Source organism: Ascaphus truei, chromosome 2, assembly GCF_040206685.1.
Source record: "Ascaphus truei isolate aAscTru1 chromosome 2, aAscTru1.hap1, whole genome shotgun sequence".
Lineage (NCBI taxonomy): Eukaryota > Metazoa > Chordata > Amphibia > Anura > Ascaphidae > Ascaphus > Ascaphus truei.
In genome coordinates, this window is record NC_134484.1 from 430,334,996 (window position 1) to 430,350,167 (window position 15,172).

Consider the following 15,172-nt stretch of genomic DNA (forward strand, 5'->3'; position numbering starts at 1 on the left):
AAAATTAATTCGAATAGATGATTGTTTCTAAAACTTACTGTTGGTCTCAAGCTTTTAGGCTCAATAATGAGAAGAGTATAGTTCGAAACTTGTCCATGACTATACCTACACAGTCTGAGCAAGCTCACAACCCAAACCCACTACATTGTGTATATATTTGTGTCAATTGATGTGCTACTGGGATAGTGACCTAAGGCTGTGGCCCCGCTGCCGCTGAACGCGCTCATGCTTGAGCGGTGACGTCACCAACTCTCCAAGCATGAGCGCTCGGCTGTCCTGCATAATTTTGCAATCGCGAGCGGGCATGGATCGGGGCTATTTCTGTGTGTAATGTGTGTGTGTGTCTGGCTGTGTGCATTGACTGCTGCTGAGCGCGCTTCAAAATCCATTTTCTTTGTCTCCCCAAGCGCCGAGCTTGGGAGAGCGTACGTGCCCATGCACGAGCGTGTGCGCACCGCGTGAGCACGGCAGTGCAGATTCACATTCACTGAAGTAAACATGCCAAGCGTGCTCAGCGGCAGCATGGACGCAGCCTAATGTATACGACACAAGAAAAGAAAGCCCCAATGCTACATCCAATATGACAAATGATTTAGTACATTACTATGTATTTTATCTACATTCTTTCATCATAAGTATTGGTTATTTAGTGCAATACTTTGGCCAGAACATTTTAAGCCTGCAAACATATCACAGTAAACCAATTGCAGGCTTAAAATGTTTTTTGTTAACAACACACACAAAACCCCAGCAAGCTCTTTTTGGGAACCCCTGAGCCCCCACTAAATATATATGTATATAAGTGTCAAAAAGGAGAGCTATTGAGCGTGGAAAATGTATACAACAGACGACAGAGAAGCCCAATGCTACATCCAATATGATAAAAATACACAGTAAAATACTTATATATTCTCTTGAAAAAGGGTCATTTAGTTTAACCCTTTGGCCAAAGTATTGAATTAAATGTTTTTTTCGTCTCCTTTTTTTATTTTTAACCTTACCCGACCTTGGTGTGAGTCCCCCAGAGCTGATCTGTTGCCCCCCTTCCCACACCCTCAACCTCTGGGGATCCTGGCTCCTCGTAAACTGCAATTTCAATGTTTTGTAGTTCCTTAAAAAGCCTACAAGCCATGGGGGTCACCAATAGAAAGTGCTTTGCGTTTCTATTGGGTGCCGGAGCGAGCCCTGTCACAATGGCAATATTGTGTCCGGTGGGCAATATTTTTAGCCATTTCCAGCCTCATGGAAACTGGGGGTACAAGGACGTGAGGAAGCAGCTGTAGGGGACACCCCCTAATTCGGGGAAACATGTTGAGTAGTTTGGATTGTTGCTTTAAAACTCTCCAGACAGACAGACGAAAGAAGAAGCTTTAGCCCCTTTCAAACATGCCAGGGTATCGCACCCAATCCATTGTTAACTGCCATTTACTTAAATACCCAGCAGCAGAGCTTCATGAGTCCTGGCGTTGGATAAATCTGAAGACTTGTATGCCTCATTTCTGCAGAAACCGTTTTGAGTTGAGCAAGCACATGGATATGCTACCGAGGATAACATTGCAACAGTATATATGTCATGTTTGAGTTTATTATATTTGACTATTGTAAAGATCTATGTACATTGGATTTATTTATGGTTTCTCTTCGCGAACATACTTATGAATCAAAAGGATATTTACCGTATAAGTTTCCAAAAAGGAATACAATAAAAAATATTTTACTTAAAGTGCTAGGGATAGGTCACACATTACAATTGACAATAGAAACCCGGCTTTCTCAAGAAGCACCGTGTGATCTTTCTCCTTTCTTTCAACTGCACTTTATTTACATCTGCTATTAATGTAAGTCTCAGCAAAACTACGAGAAACAGAAGATCCCTGAGGGGCAAAAACAGGCTGGAGGAGAAAGTAACAGTCAAGAGAATGAAAACCAAAGAGATCGAGGAGACGAGGGAATTGGGTATGCTGGGAAATTCAATGTGAAAAAAGCAAATGTGTGAGAAGTGGTATTCTGTAGCTGACGGGCAGCCTGCAGCTGTTAGTGACGTGTACTGTATACTGATATTCCGGAGGCTTAGCTCCAACGGCAAAGTCAGTAGTCTGACTCCACTCAGTGCATCAGTCCCTGCTGTTAATTATGATTCTGTATGCGATTTCTAGGTTACACACGAACATTCTGCCTAACCAAAATATTAATTGGTATGACAAATATAAGCTAGTACTTGTGTGCAGTTTTACCAAATAAAACTTACTGATTTACATTTTTTGGATAGATAGATATATATATATATATAGAGAGAGAGAGAGAGAGAGAGAGAGAGAGAGATTAGTCAGAGAGAGAGAGAGAGATTAGTCAGAGAGAGAGAGAGAGAGATTAGTCAGAGAGAGAGAGAGAGAGATTAGTCAGAGAGAGAGAGAGAGAGATTAGTCAGAGAGAGAGAGAGAGAGATTAGTCAGAGAGAGAGAGAGAGAGATTAGTCAGAGAGAGAGAGAGAGAGATTAGTCAGAGAGAGAGAGAGAGAGAGATTAGTCAGAGAGAGAGAGAGAGAGATTAGTCAGAGAGAGAGAGAGAGAGATTAGTCAGAGAGAGAGAGAGAGAGATTAGTCAGAGAGAGAGAGAGAGAGATTAGTCAGAGAGAGAGATTAGTCAGAGAGAGAGATTAGTCAGAGAGAGAGATTAGTCAGAGAGAGAGAGAGAGATTAGCCAGAGAGAGAAAATTTAAGTTTTTGTTTTTTTGCGGCCCACCTAAACTTAAACCTTGTTTATTTGGCCTGTGTTAGCCTTTGAGTTTGACATGCTTGCCATAGATAGATAGCACAGGGTCTCCAGAGACGAACTACATTCATTTAATCACCTCGGACCCCCGACCTCCCAAGATCCATACTGGAGAAGGTGACGCCGGTACTTAATGGAGATTTAAATCTTTTTGTTTCCCTTGGAGGGAACAGTACCAGGAATATCGGGAAGCAAGCGGGATCCCTGGAACTGAAATGAAATTGGTTCAGTTCTGGAGACCCTCTGCTCCCAAAATGTCTACAAAAAAAAACCATCCTCAGTAGAGGGAATGGCTCCTTGAACTTGTTTCAGTGTTCCTCCTCTTTAATTATGGGTAGGGTAGTTGCCTTGTTTCTAGATTTGTGAGTCACAAGACGTTGAATTATTTGCAATTCATGTTTCTTACTGTTGTAGGAATGAGCTGGAGCGTCAGTTTTTGGAGCTGCTGCAATTCAACATTAACGTGCCGTCCAGTGTCTATGCCAAGTATTACTTTGATCTGCGGTCACTGGCAGAAGCCAACAACCTGAGCTTCCCGCTGGAACCCCTGAGCCGGGAACGTGCGTATAAACTTGAGGTGAAATATGTCTTCTTAATTGTCTATCACTTTCCTGAGTTCTGGATTGCTTGGCACTTCTCAGTATATTTCAGGGATGGCAATGTATGCCTGGGAAATATCGCTGACTGGTAGCTGATTGACCTGAAAAATGAGTGTTCTGTATTGTATTATACTGAGAGGCAGTGTGACCCAATTGAACTAATGACAGCGATATGTTTATCAGGGGATTATTGTCTTCAAATAAATATATTGAACATTATTTTGAAATCTCTTTTGAAAGTTTAACCTGACTGTGTTCAACATTGTAATGTGCAGTCTATGGTCATACTGTATCTCCCCATTACCATTGTCCCTTTTCCTTACTGTCCTTCAGACACATTGTGATTTTCCAGGAATCTCATTGACTCATCACGTGTGGAAGGGTGACAGTCATACGCCCATTTGCTATTAAAAACAAAGAACATTTCCAGACTTTCAAAAATTGTAAAAAAAAAATTTTTTAAACTAATCCACCACCTATTTTCAACCACTTAAACTGGTAGCCAACTCCAGTCCTCAAGGGCCACCAGGAGGTCAGGTATTCAAGATATCCCTCCTTCAGCACGGGTGGCTCAGTCGAAGACCTATGCTGAAGCCGTGATATCCTGAAAACCTGACCTGTTGGTGGCCCATGAAGACAGGCGTTATAGCCATCCCTGACTAAACCTATCAATACCATTAGTTCACTTTGGGCCTCAAAGCTGCAGTTCAGTCAATATCCTGCATGTGTGTTTTTTTTTAATAAATCAGTACTGTAGTAAGAAAAAATACTTTTAGCATTTTCTGTTTTAAAAAAAACAACTTTGAAAGACCAATTTTCTTGTATTCTATTTTAACAGCTATTTGCTAAGGCACTGCCCCTTCATGTCCTGTCACAGGCCCTGGCACACCCCTTTGTCAGCCCTGCCCTCCCTCTAGCACTTGTCAGTGCAGGACTGCTCATGAATATTCATGAGCTTCCACTGACAGACAAGCAGAATATAAACAGATCCCTTCACTAATTATGTCACCAAATTTCGACCTATCAATACATGGAGAACGAATTGACTGACAGCTGTACAGTTCTTTAGGTAATTAGAGATTGCACACATAAAACTATTAAAGTAAAAAAATTAATTAAAAAAAAAAGACTGAACTGCAGCTTTAATATAATTGCACCTTCAACCATCATCATGCATAAAGGTACTTTAGCAAATGTGCAAAGATACAAAAAGCTTGCCCCCTTGTTCAGTAGGTTTAACCACTGGGTTAGAATACTTTGGCCTCTAGATACAAAATGGCCATGGGGTCAGGGTCTCCTCCGGCAGCCAATAGAAAGTAGCAACATCACCAGGAGAGTACATTGCAACTTTATATTTGTGACATCACAACCATATTTGGTCATTTATTTGGTGTCAAAATCAGCACAAAAAATAAACCCTTTCAAATATACGGGAATCGGGGAGTCGCTTGTTGCAGTCTGGTTCAGGTAAGCTTAAAATAAAATATATATTTTTTTGGAGCGGATTGCTGTATTGAGCAACAGTGACCCGCTTACCGAGCCAGTTAGGAATAAGTAAGTAGCACGGATTGCGGGCAAATCATTTTGGCAGCCCAAACCCTGCCTTTAATTTTATCAAAAACATTATTTTCCATAGTCCATTATCTATCTACTTAAAATATATATTTCTCTTCTTTTCAGCTTATTTGTTTCAAATTTAAATGTGTTCAGGCCTAAGAGATAATTGTTGTCTGGACTTCCTATATTAGTATTCATCATGAAGCATTGTTTGTAGAATTTGAGCGTGCAATTGTGTTTTTGTTAAGTCGTGGGTTTTTTTTGTTTTTTTTAAAGCACATTATGTTAAATATTTTGGTAAATTCCCCAAACATAAAAATCTCCTGCGTACTGTACTAATAAATCTGGGGCAATTTGTTCCACAAACCTTGTCTCAAAGCAAAAAAATCCAATTTATTGTTTTAAAACGCATTGTTTTCCTGCCCACGCGTTGCAGTCAATAGACGTGCAAAATAGAGTTTAGTAAAAGTACTTTTAAATGCAGTTTTGTTTTGTATTCTTATTCCTGGAGCCATCTAAAGCCAGCTGGGAATAGATGTGCAATTATCTCTCTCATCCTCTCCCTCTGTATTATATACACACACAGACAGAAACAGAGAGGGAAAACATCACAGATTTGTAACTAAAACGACAGAATTACATGAATATTTACAGTCAGGAATTTTTGCCGCAGTATGGCTTTAAAGGCTCGGTTTAGTTGTAAATAAGTTATACATCACTTTATTAATCCATAACCTTGCATTTATATAGGATTGTGTACAAATAGAGAGGATATAATAATTATACACAATTTTCTATTTAAAAAAGAACTCCCTTTTACTATTCTCTAATTCCGTTTGTTTTATTTGTGCAAGGTTTCAAAAATGAGATTTGTTTCTGTTAATAGTGCGGTGTTAGTAACATGTTGCCGTCCTCAGCTGATTCACAACTGTTAGTTCTCATACAGTACGTTTGTGAGTCATAACTCTTAACACCTCACGCGTATACACAGGGTTGTAAACAGAATGTGTAAAGAAAATACCACAGCTAAAAGAAAATGCCTGGGTTTCAGAAAGGCCAACGTTGGTGCTTCATTTCCGACACCACTTGACATTAGCATTGAGGGACTTGAGCTAGTCACAGACGGACCTTTGATGTTGATTATTTAAATGTGACTCTAAAAGGCGGCCATTTTCTTTTTGAATCTCGCAGGCCATCTCCCGCTTGTGTGAGGATAAATACAAGGACTACCGTAAATCAGCCAAGAGACGATCAGCGAGCACTGATAACCTGACTGTAGTGAGATGGTGTCCCGCCATTTTATCCTAACAGTGGCTTCCAGTGCGGGCCTCACTGTCTCATGTACTGTTTCGTCCAAGTATTGTTTTCTTTTGTCTAGGGAAACAAGACTCCTTCTTTTTTTTTGTTATTAATATTTGGCAAACCTCCCCTGCAGTGCCTCCCTGTCACAAGGATGGGATACATCAGTCACTTTCTGGAAATATTTTGAAGCCATTTTATGTTCTTTTTTTTTTTCCACACTTCTTCCCTAAATGATCTGGACAGAATGGAAAGGATTCAAAACAAAACAAAAATGAAGGAAAAGCTGTCAAGAAAAATAAATAAGAAGCCACAGCTAAGACTACCACTTTAAGGTTGATGCTGTTGATTACCAGCAAATTAGAAAAAAAATATACATGAATTTTTATTTTTCTGCCTATATCAGGACAATTGAGGGCCGTGTTTAAACTATATTTATTCTGTTTTATCCACTATAACTTGATGATCTTCATATCCAGGCCTTTTCTGTAATTTTCCACATACCATACAAATATTGGCTTGGAGAACTAGAATACATTGGAATGCAGGAATAGACCAGACATGACAGGAAATAAGATTTGACAAGATCTTGAAATGCCATTTTATTCATATACATCTAACTTACCTTATCAATTGATTTTCTTCTTTATCTCAGTTGCCAATGAAGTTCGTATATAAAGTATGGCAAATAAAATACCACTTATAAAGCACATCTCACACAGGTTCAAAAACCTGCCTTTCACCATTATCTCTTGGCATACAGTGCTTTCACTGCAGCCAGGGAGTCTGGGTAATGACATGCTAATGAGCTGCTTATCCATTTTAACATAGACCCCTATAAGCATATGCCTGCGATATTACACCGCTTTTTCAGAACAGACTGGGTTAAAGAATTGCATAGCCAGGAAACCTACTCACAGGCAGCCGAGAGTAGGTTTATGAAAGACATAAGCTTATATGGATCCATGGTAAATGGATAAGAAGCAAAGTGACACACCATGAGTGCTCATTTACATGTTATTACCCAGAATCCCTGACTGCAGTGGAAACATTGTATGTTAGGAGATGAGGAAAGGCAGGGTCTCTGACCTGTCTGAGACATGTGAATATGCTTACAAGTGGCATTTTTATTTGCTGTACGGTGGACTGTTTTTGTCATTCTTTGCTCACCCTAACTTACTTTGTGTCTGATTTATATAAAGTATGCAAGCTTCAAAATAACTTGTTTTTTTTGTTGAGGAAAATGAAGAAATTTTATCTTATTCGTCCTTTCCCTTCACATGGTTTTGTAGAACTTTCCATAGTTTTTATTTAATGATGTCAACCATAGCGCTGAACCAAAGGTGCATTTGGAGGTCATTGGTCATTCCTAACGTTATGTATTTTTATTTTTTATTTATAGCATAGATGTACTGTATGAGTGAGAAAGTATGCACGATTTCGGTCATTCCTTGTTGCCCGGTCTTTGAAATTTGGTACTCAGAGAAGGTTTGCAACCTCCTCCAATGCGAATTGAAACATTAAGGAGCCAAAACCAAAGAGGCCGTGGCACAGACCACAGACAGTTTATTGCCGTACGGTTTTTATTATGAAAAAGAAAGATTTTTGTATTGCCTAGATTTTATATCTCCCGAATGAGTTAATTCCTTTGCAACCAGGTCCATTTTGCAAGCAATATTCTCAGACTTTATATGTTTACTTTAACACAGCATAAATCTGTTTGTATATATATATAAAAAAAAAAAAGAAAATAATAATAATGAAACCTCAAAAAAAGTAATATTTTTCCAGCTTAACCCATTCACTACTGCCAGTGAATTTTATTGGGGAAACAAGTGCTGATTTATTCATATCAAGTAAAGTGAATGTTACTGGTAACTGGGAACAGTAAACATTGTAAAACCTGTAAACATTTATGAGTAGGGGATTTTTGTATGTGTCAGATTGGGATGTAAAGGTCCCATAAGGGGGATACTTGTTAGGGGCTCACTATAGGGCCACAATGGACAACATATGATAGGGCTTGCACTCATATTCATATACAGGCTCATACATGCATTCACATATGGATACACATACAGTGATAGATGCAGAGCAAACTAACATATATACACGCACATCTATGAATGGACAGAGAGATGACCGACTCTCCCTGCAGCTGCACTCATACATTTGGCCAGTCTAATGAGCATACCCAAGATTTTGTGAGTGTCCACGTCATTCTGGGAGACTTGGCTAGCCTGTAGCTTGGAGGGCCACACCTGTCCCGGGTGCCCACCGGGGAATTCTGCCTGGGTACCCCGTATGCCAGTTTGAGGCTGTACTTTTCCCTTTGTGCACCTTGTTTCTGCAGTGTTTGTTTTCTTTCTTCAGAAACCACTTTCTCCTTCTTCGCCGTCTCACGTGGCCGTTGTCAAGTTCAGACTCCCAGACTGTGGCTCAGCCTTGGCTAAAATGTGAAGTAGTTTTGCCACAGAACTCAAATTGTGAAAGTGCCTCCCATGTTACTTGATGAGCATTATGGTGAGAACGTGAAGTCAGAAGCAAACCACTTAAAAAAAAAAAAAAAAAAAAAAGAGTTTTAAGGAAATAAAAAAAAAAACAATGCAAAGGCGTTTAACACTTGGGACACTTTAGAAATACAAATTTGAGGTATAAAGAAATATACAGGGAAGGGTAGAATCGAACCTTAAAGCAAGAATGAAACTGTGAAGCAGGTACAGCTCAACCCCGTTATAACGCTGTGCTTGGGGTCCAAAGAATCACATCGCGTTATAAGCGGATCGCGTTAGAAATAATGTACAAGTGTATGCATTGTGCAATAAAGTATTTAAGATACCAATAATTGTGTTGTAAAGTATTCATAAATAAGAAAATTGGGAGCCACGCTTGCACCGCGCTATAAGCGGATTCGCGTTCTAACGGATCGTGTTATAACGGGGTTGAGCTGTACTAGGTTTCTGCAATTCATCAGAGAAGTGATGATGAATAAAAAGCCTCACCATCAGCTAGGAAATGATAGTGAATAATGTATTATTTTAGGAGGAAATGGGACAGTGAATAATGTACAGGCATACCCCGGTTTAAGGACACTCACTATAAGTACACTCGCGAGTAAGTACATATCGCCCAATAGTCAAACGGCAGCTCACGCATGCGCCTGTCAGCACGTCCTGAACAGCAATACCAGCTCCCTACCTGCGCCGAAGCTGTGCGCAAGTAGGGAGACTATAGAACCTCTTTCAAATGCATTATTTACATCAGTTATGCACGTATATGATAATTGCAGTACAGTACATGCATCGATAAGTGGGAAAAAGGCAGTGCTTCACTTTAAGTACATTTTCGCTTTACATACATGCTCCGGTCCCATTGCGTACGTTAATGCGGGGTATGCCTGTATTATTTTAGGAGGAAATGGGACATGGATTATTTTTCCTATAGTGATGGATATTTGCCCGTCTTGAGAGTAACTTCAAGAGGAATTAGATTTCCCCCGCTGCAAAATTTCAATAGGGCACAAGTGAGAAAAGGATCTGCTCTTATACCTTTAGCTTAAACGTTTGTATTTCTAGAACAATTTGGTGTTCTGGATCACTCTACATGGTGCCATGTTTACTAAGTGGTGCTATTCAGCTAAGACACCTTTCCAGCGGTAGAAGATACCTTACGGCTCAATGAAGTGACTGAGCTGCCGGGCATTTTATGGAATAGTGCCGTGTAGTAAATACGCGCCATGTTATTTACTCTTTGTACTTCTTAAAAGCTGGAGTGAATTTGTAAAGGGGCCAAAAAACAATAGCAAATAGATGTTGGTGCCTAAAATACTTGATTGGCACAGACGTTCACGTTCTTTATGTACTTAAAAAAATAAATAACATTTACGTTGATTGATTGTACAAATGCTTATTACAACCGAGTGCAAGTTTAAAGGGCAGTTCCCTTTAGCAATAAGTATTTGGGTTAATTTAGAATATAGTCAAAGCACTCAACCAAGTAACATTTTCTATGCCATATTTATGTTTATTTTATTTGTATCTTTTTAAATAGGTTTCATAGTTTTTCAGATTTAAGCATGATAGCCCAACTGAAAAGCACAGACACAAATGTTACAGGATATACAGTACCACACTCGCAGCTTTCTGCAGGACCTGGAGATTAAAATGTTGATTATTAAATAATTATTTCATACTGGCAGACACGTTTAGCTAAATTTGGGTCCATAAACCTATACAACACGTCTGCCAAAAATGTTTTTTTTTTTTTTTAAATAAATTAAGTTTATGAACAAAATAATATTGGATTTGTGGAGTTTTGCACCTTCAGTTCTGAATTCTTGAAATATGATCCACAACAAAATCCTTAGAGTTCCAGATAAATCAATCAGGTGTGTGGGCATATTATACAAATCTTTCAATATGAGAGACCCATTCGCTCAAATATAAGAACCTCCATAACTTCTGCAGATATATTTCTAGCTCGGATGAGATCGTGTTTTATCCTTGTTTGTCACAAAAGTACTTGTAATAATATTTTGCAGATCTTGATGCTGTAATATTGATAGCAAAAAACTTGTGTGAGGCTACGTAATGATGAATCTTGGCTATATGAAGGTCTCGGTGCACTTGCTATGTTTTTGTTAATCCTACTTTTAAGATTGTATAGTCTATTTATTGTATGTATGTACATACAGTCTAAAAGTTACATTTTGAGGTGGATTCTTGAACTTGGTCCAGTCCTTCCAGACCGCCGAGTATAATTAAAGCCTTGTGCACTGGACTCTACCTCTGAATAAAGAAGAATCTATACAGAGCTCATTCTGTGATTAACTTGGATATGTTTCTTGCACTAAACATCAAAACAAAATCTGCTGTTTGACTTTTTCTTTCATTAATTTCCAGTTTTGCCATTAATGGCCTTGATGTTATAATTTTGTTCCTCTCTTGATGAAATAAAGGATTTCCCTGCTTTTTGTTTAGAGTTGTTACCATTTTGCCAAAAAAAAAAGTACAGTAACTTTGGATTACATTTAGTGACTGTAAATTGTTTGCAAGTTTATTCCATACAGTGTCATTAAAGCTGGATTTGTACAAAAGACTTTGTGTTAATGGACGTGATCATCATTTATTTATTTTCTGTAAGTAAAAACACGCCACCATTTAAGGGGGCACCGTAATACTGTACAGTCAGTTTAAGAACAAATTAAAATTAGATGCAATTAATTTTGAGAGGCCGGAGAAGCCTGAAGGAAGAAATAAGTCTTACACCGTGCCCGAAACAATGGGTAAGATCCTGCACAACAAACGCGGCTACCCAGGAAATCGTGGATAAAGAATGGTGCAAATGATGTTAACTTACCATACAGTATGCAATCACCGTAAAGGAAATAAGGAAGAGCTCGTGTTAACAGCAATAACCCTAAGAAAACTACCAATTCCTCAGCTCTGTAGCTGGAATGTCACTCAAATACTTAGTGCCATATTGACTAAGCAGTGCTTTGCTATAATGCACCGTAAGACACCTTGCAGCACATTCCAAGTGATAAGAACCGTTGCTTCCCATTCAAGTAGCAAGACCCTGTACAGCCCATCCAAGGGACAATATACCCTACAGCCCATGCAAGTATTTACTAGAATTGTATGACCAATGTGAAAATAGATTAACCTGAACATCGGACAATTACAACAAATCTGTTTGGTCAGATTCTCCATGTAATTCACTTCTCTGGTATAATAATGCTTATTTGACTTGAGTGCAAATAAGTATTTTTTTCAGCCGAGGGCTTGGTGTGTCAGTTGGCAAGAGCTACTCGGCTGTACCCAAGCTTTTCATTCGGTAGATGAAGAAAGATGATAGTAAGTAGATCGGGGTTGGAATCTGCACACAGGTCAGAACATATCGGGCATGTGAAGGGTGGGATGGGTGAGCATTTAGCGATCTTACTGTTAATATAAAGCCTGTCTCCATTATTATCAGGCCGTTGTATGGGTTGGATCAGAAGCAGTATCTTGTTTGCAATGTATGTAAGAAATGCAATTGGGACTAGTGTGGAGGAAGAGATGGGGGTAGAAATGTTTTTTAAAGCAAAATCTGGAGGTTGCAGGAGTGGTAGAGCAGTTACAGTACTAGAAGCAAAAGTACTGTACTGTATATCTCATAAGTGAACTTACAACAATGTGGTTAACCAAAGAACACCAGATGAAGTGGTGAAGACTGGATATCGCTTATGTAGGTTAAATCATATAAATGTTTGTTTATACATTTTTAAGATGAGGCTAAATTAATATGGAACGTAGGTATAAATACATATTTTTCATATGCCAGTTGAAAGCGCAGTGAGGCTCTCCGCCAGCATAACACTTGAATCACCTAATTAAAGCTAGGCTTGCTATGTGTGTAATAAGTCACTGATGGCATGTGTCAGGAATAACTTTGTTTAGCAAAAATATAAAAAAAAGTGTGTATTGTTTGCATCGATTGGAGTAATAAGGTGATTTGTTGACTGCATATGTTAAATATCAATCCCCCCGACTACAGACTCGGCAATATACACTATTACACCATTCTTTTAAAGTACTCAAAACGCTACTCGCCCACAATTTTTCCAAAAATGGATTAAATTCCTAGTAACATTTGTGTTTGATAACATTGTCTATTGTATTATATTTATACTTTACTACAATTAGTCCTTGTTACATAATAGATGAGGTTGGAAAAATACATGCGTACATCAAGTTTAACCTATGACAAATGTGCGTAGACGACAGATACCTTATCCTATATCCCTACTTACAGTACATTAATCCAAAGGAAGGCAAACAAAAACCCCAGTGACACATTATCCAATGATCTCTCCTAAAGGGAAAAATAAATTCCTTCCTGACTCCAAGAATTGGCAATCAGATTACCCCCCCAAGATCAACATCCTTCCCATGTTTACTTATTTGGTATATCTCTGTATACCTTTCCTTTCTAACAAGATAGTCAACTTTTTTTTTTGTGGAAGATATGTGTTGGATAATATATAGCTTTCTTCTATGCAGCGCAGTATATAAAAACGGCACAGGGGGTCCCTGCTGCTTAGATAGAAGTAGAACTAAAAGTTCAAAGACCAGTGTTGCACGGTGAGAACTAGATTCAGGGAGAAAATTCTTTTAAAAAAAGCTCACAAAAATGAAGACATTGATATTCATATAAACAGCACAGACAGAAAAATATATGAATCATGAACAACGTTCTTCCATAATAAAAATGTGAGTGATAAAGTCCAATCGTGTCTCCTACGATCGATCGTAGCGGCTGCAAATGTGCAAGGACAATGCGTCCCAGGTGAGACCAGTCGGCAGAGGGAGCATAGCAGGGAGGGAGAGGGGGGGAAAGAAAGAACCGTGCCGCAGAACACCCCTCTTCAATGACTTGAGTGGCAAAGGTTCCCATCTCTTCCTTCATGAACCCCTCTCCATGTAAATCCTCTTCATATAGTGAGATAGCAAAGCATAAGCCACTGTTTAATGTATCAGTCCCATAGGATAGAAGCAGTGTCTGCATGATCAGTCCCCTGCAATACTCTGTTTCTTTAGTCTGCTGCAGGAGCATGCGTCTCCGACGAAAAGTATCAGTAAAGGTCACCTGAACGCAGGAAAGAGGAAAGCACAGCTCCCTGGAACAGCAGCCCCGGTTACCTGCACAAAGAGCAGACACTCCAGTCGCTCCTGGTCCTGCTGCAGTCGCACACAGTAGGGGGCTATATACCCCCCACATCACCTCCCCCCCTTGTGCCCCACATCACCTCCCCCCCTTGTACCTCACATCACTTCCTCCCTCACATCACCTCCCCCCTTGTACCCCACATCACCTCCCCCCTTGTACCTCACATCACCTCCCTAACATCACCTCCCCCCTTGTACCCCACATCACCTCCCCCCCTTGTACCTCACATCACCTCCCTCACATCAACTCCCCCCTTGTACCCCACATCACCTCCCCCCCTTGTACCTCACATCAGCTCCCTCACATCACCTCCCCCCCTTGTATCTCACATCAGCTCCACCCCCTTGTACCACATATCAGGTCACCCCCCCCCCCCCCCTTTAACGTAATCTTACCAAAGTTAATATCATGTTAAGTCTTGCCGTATATCTTTAAAGGCTAATAACATAACAGTAAGTCATATTTTCTCACGAAAAAAAAGCATTGTGCTAACTATAATAGATGTAATAGATACATTGGCGCTAATCTAATATGTGAATATATACCCCTATAAATTAATAACTAGCCACATCACATCACGTCAGAATTATAAGGAATGTACAAAAGGGCAATCAAATGAGCAAAAATTGAAAATGAAAAAAGGATTGCAATAGAAAGTAAGATCAATCCTAAAAAGTTATTTAGGTATCTTAATAACAAAAAGATTAAAAAAGAAAATATTGGACTCTTTCAGTGTGATATGAGCAAGCAAATTATTGGAGATAAGGAAAAAAGCAGCAGCATTAAACACATTCTTTGCCTCTATATTTACCATGGAAAAACCAATTGCAAAAATAGTGCCACATGAGGAAACCACAACCTCTATATTAACAAACAATTGTTTAACTGAGGAAGAAGTGCATACATAGGCTGCTTCATAAAATTAAAGTAAATAAGTCACCTGGCCCCCGATGGCATACACCCAGGAGTTCTTTAGGAGCGAAGTTCAGTAATAGCCAAACCATAACATTTAATATTAAAGGACTCCATTTCCACAGGCTCAGTACCACAAGACTGGCGTAAAGCAGATGTGACGCCTACAGAATATTTTAAAAGGGGGCTAGATCGCAACCGGGGAATTACTGACCTGTAAGCCTGACATCAATTGTGGGGAAGCTACTTGGAGGTTTATTATGGGATAATCAGGAATACCTAATGGCAAACAAAATAATTAGTAATAGTAAGCCTGGATTTGT

At 39.3% G+C, this 15,172-nt stretch overlaps 1 protein-coding gene across 1 annotated transcript in view; it reads left to right on the forward strand.

Annotated features, from left to right (window-relative positions):
* The window catches only part of LOC142488276 (cyclin-Y), a 63,817-nt gene extending 52,493 nt beyond the window's left edge, over window positions 1-11,324 (forward strand). Inside the window, exons 8-9 of the mRNA XM_075588649.1 lie at window positions 3,187-3,349; window positions 6,120-11,324. Coding sequence (XP_075444764.1) covers window positions 3,187-3,349; window positions 6,120-6,236 — 280 coding nt within the window. The 3' untranslated portion in view covers window positions 6,237-11,324. The remainder of the gene's footprint in view (window positions 1-3,186; window positions 3,350-6,119) is intronic.
* Window positions 11,325-15,172: the final 3,848 nt, after the last annotated feature.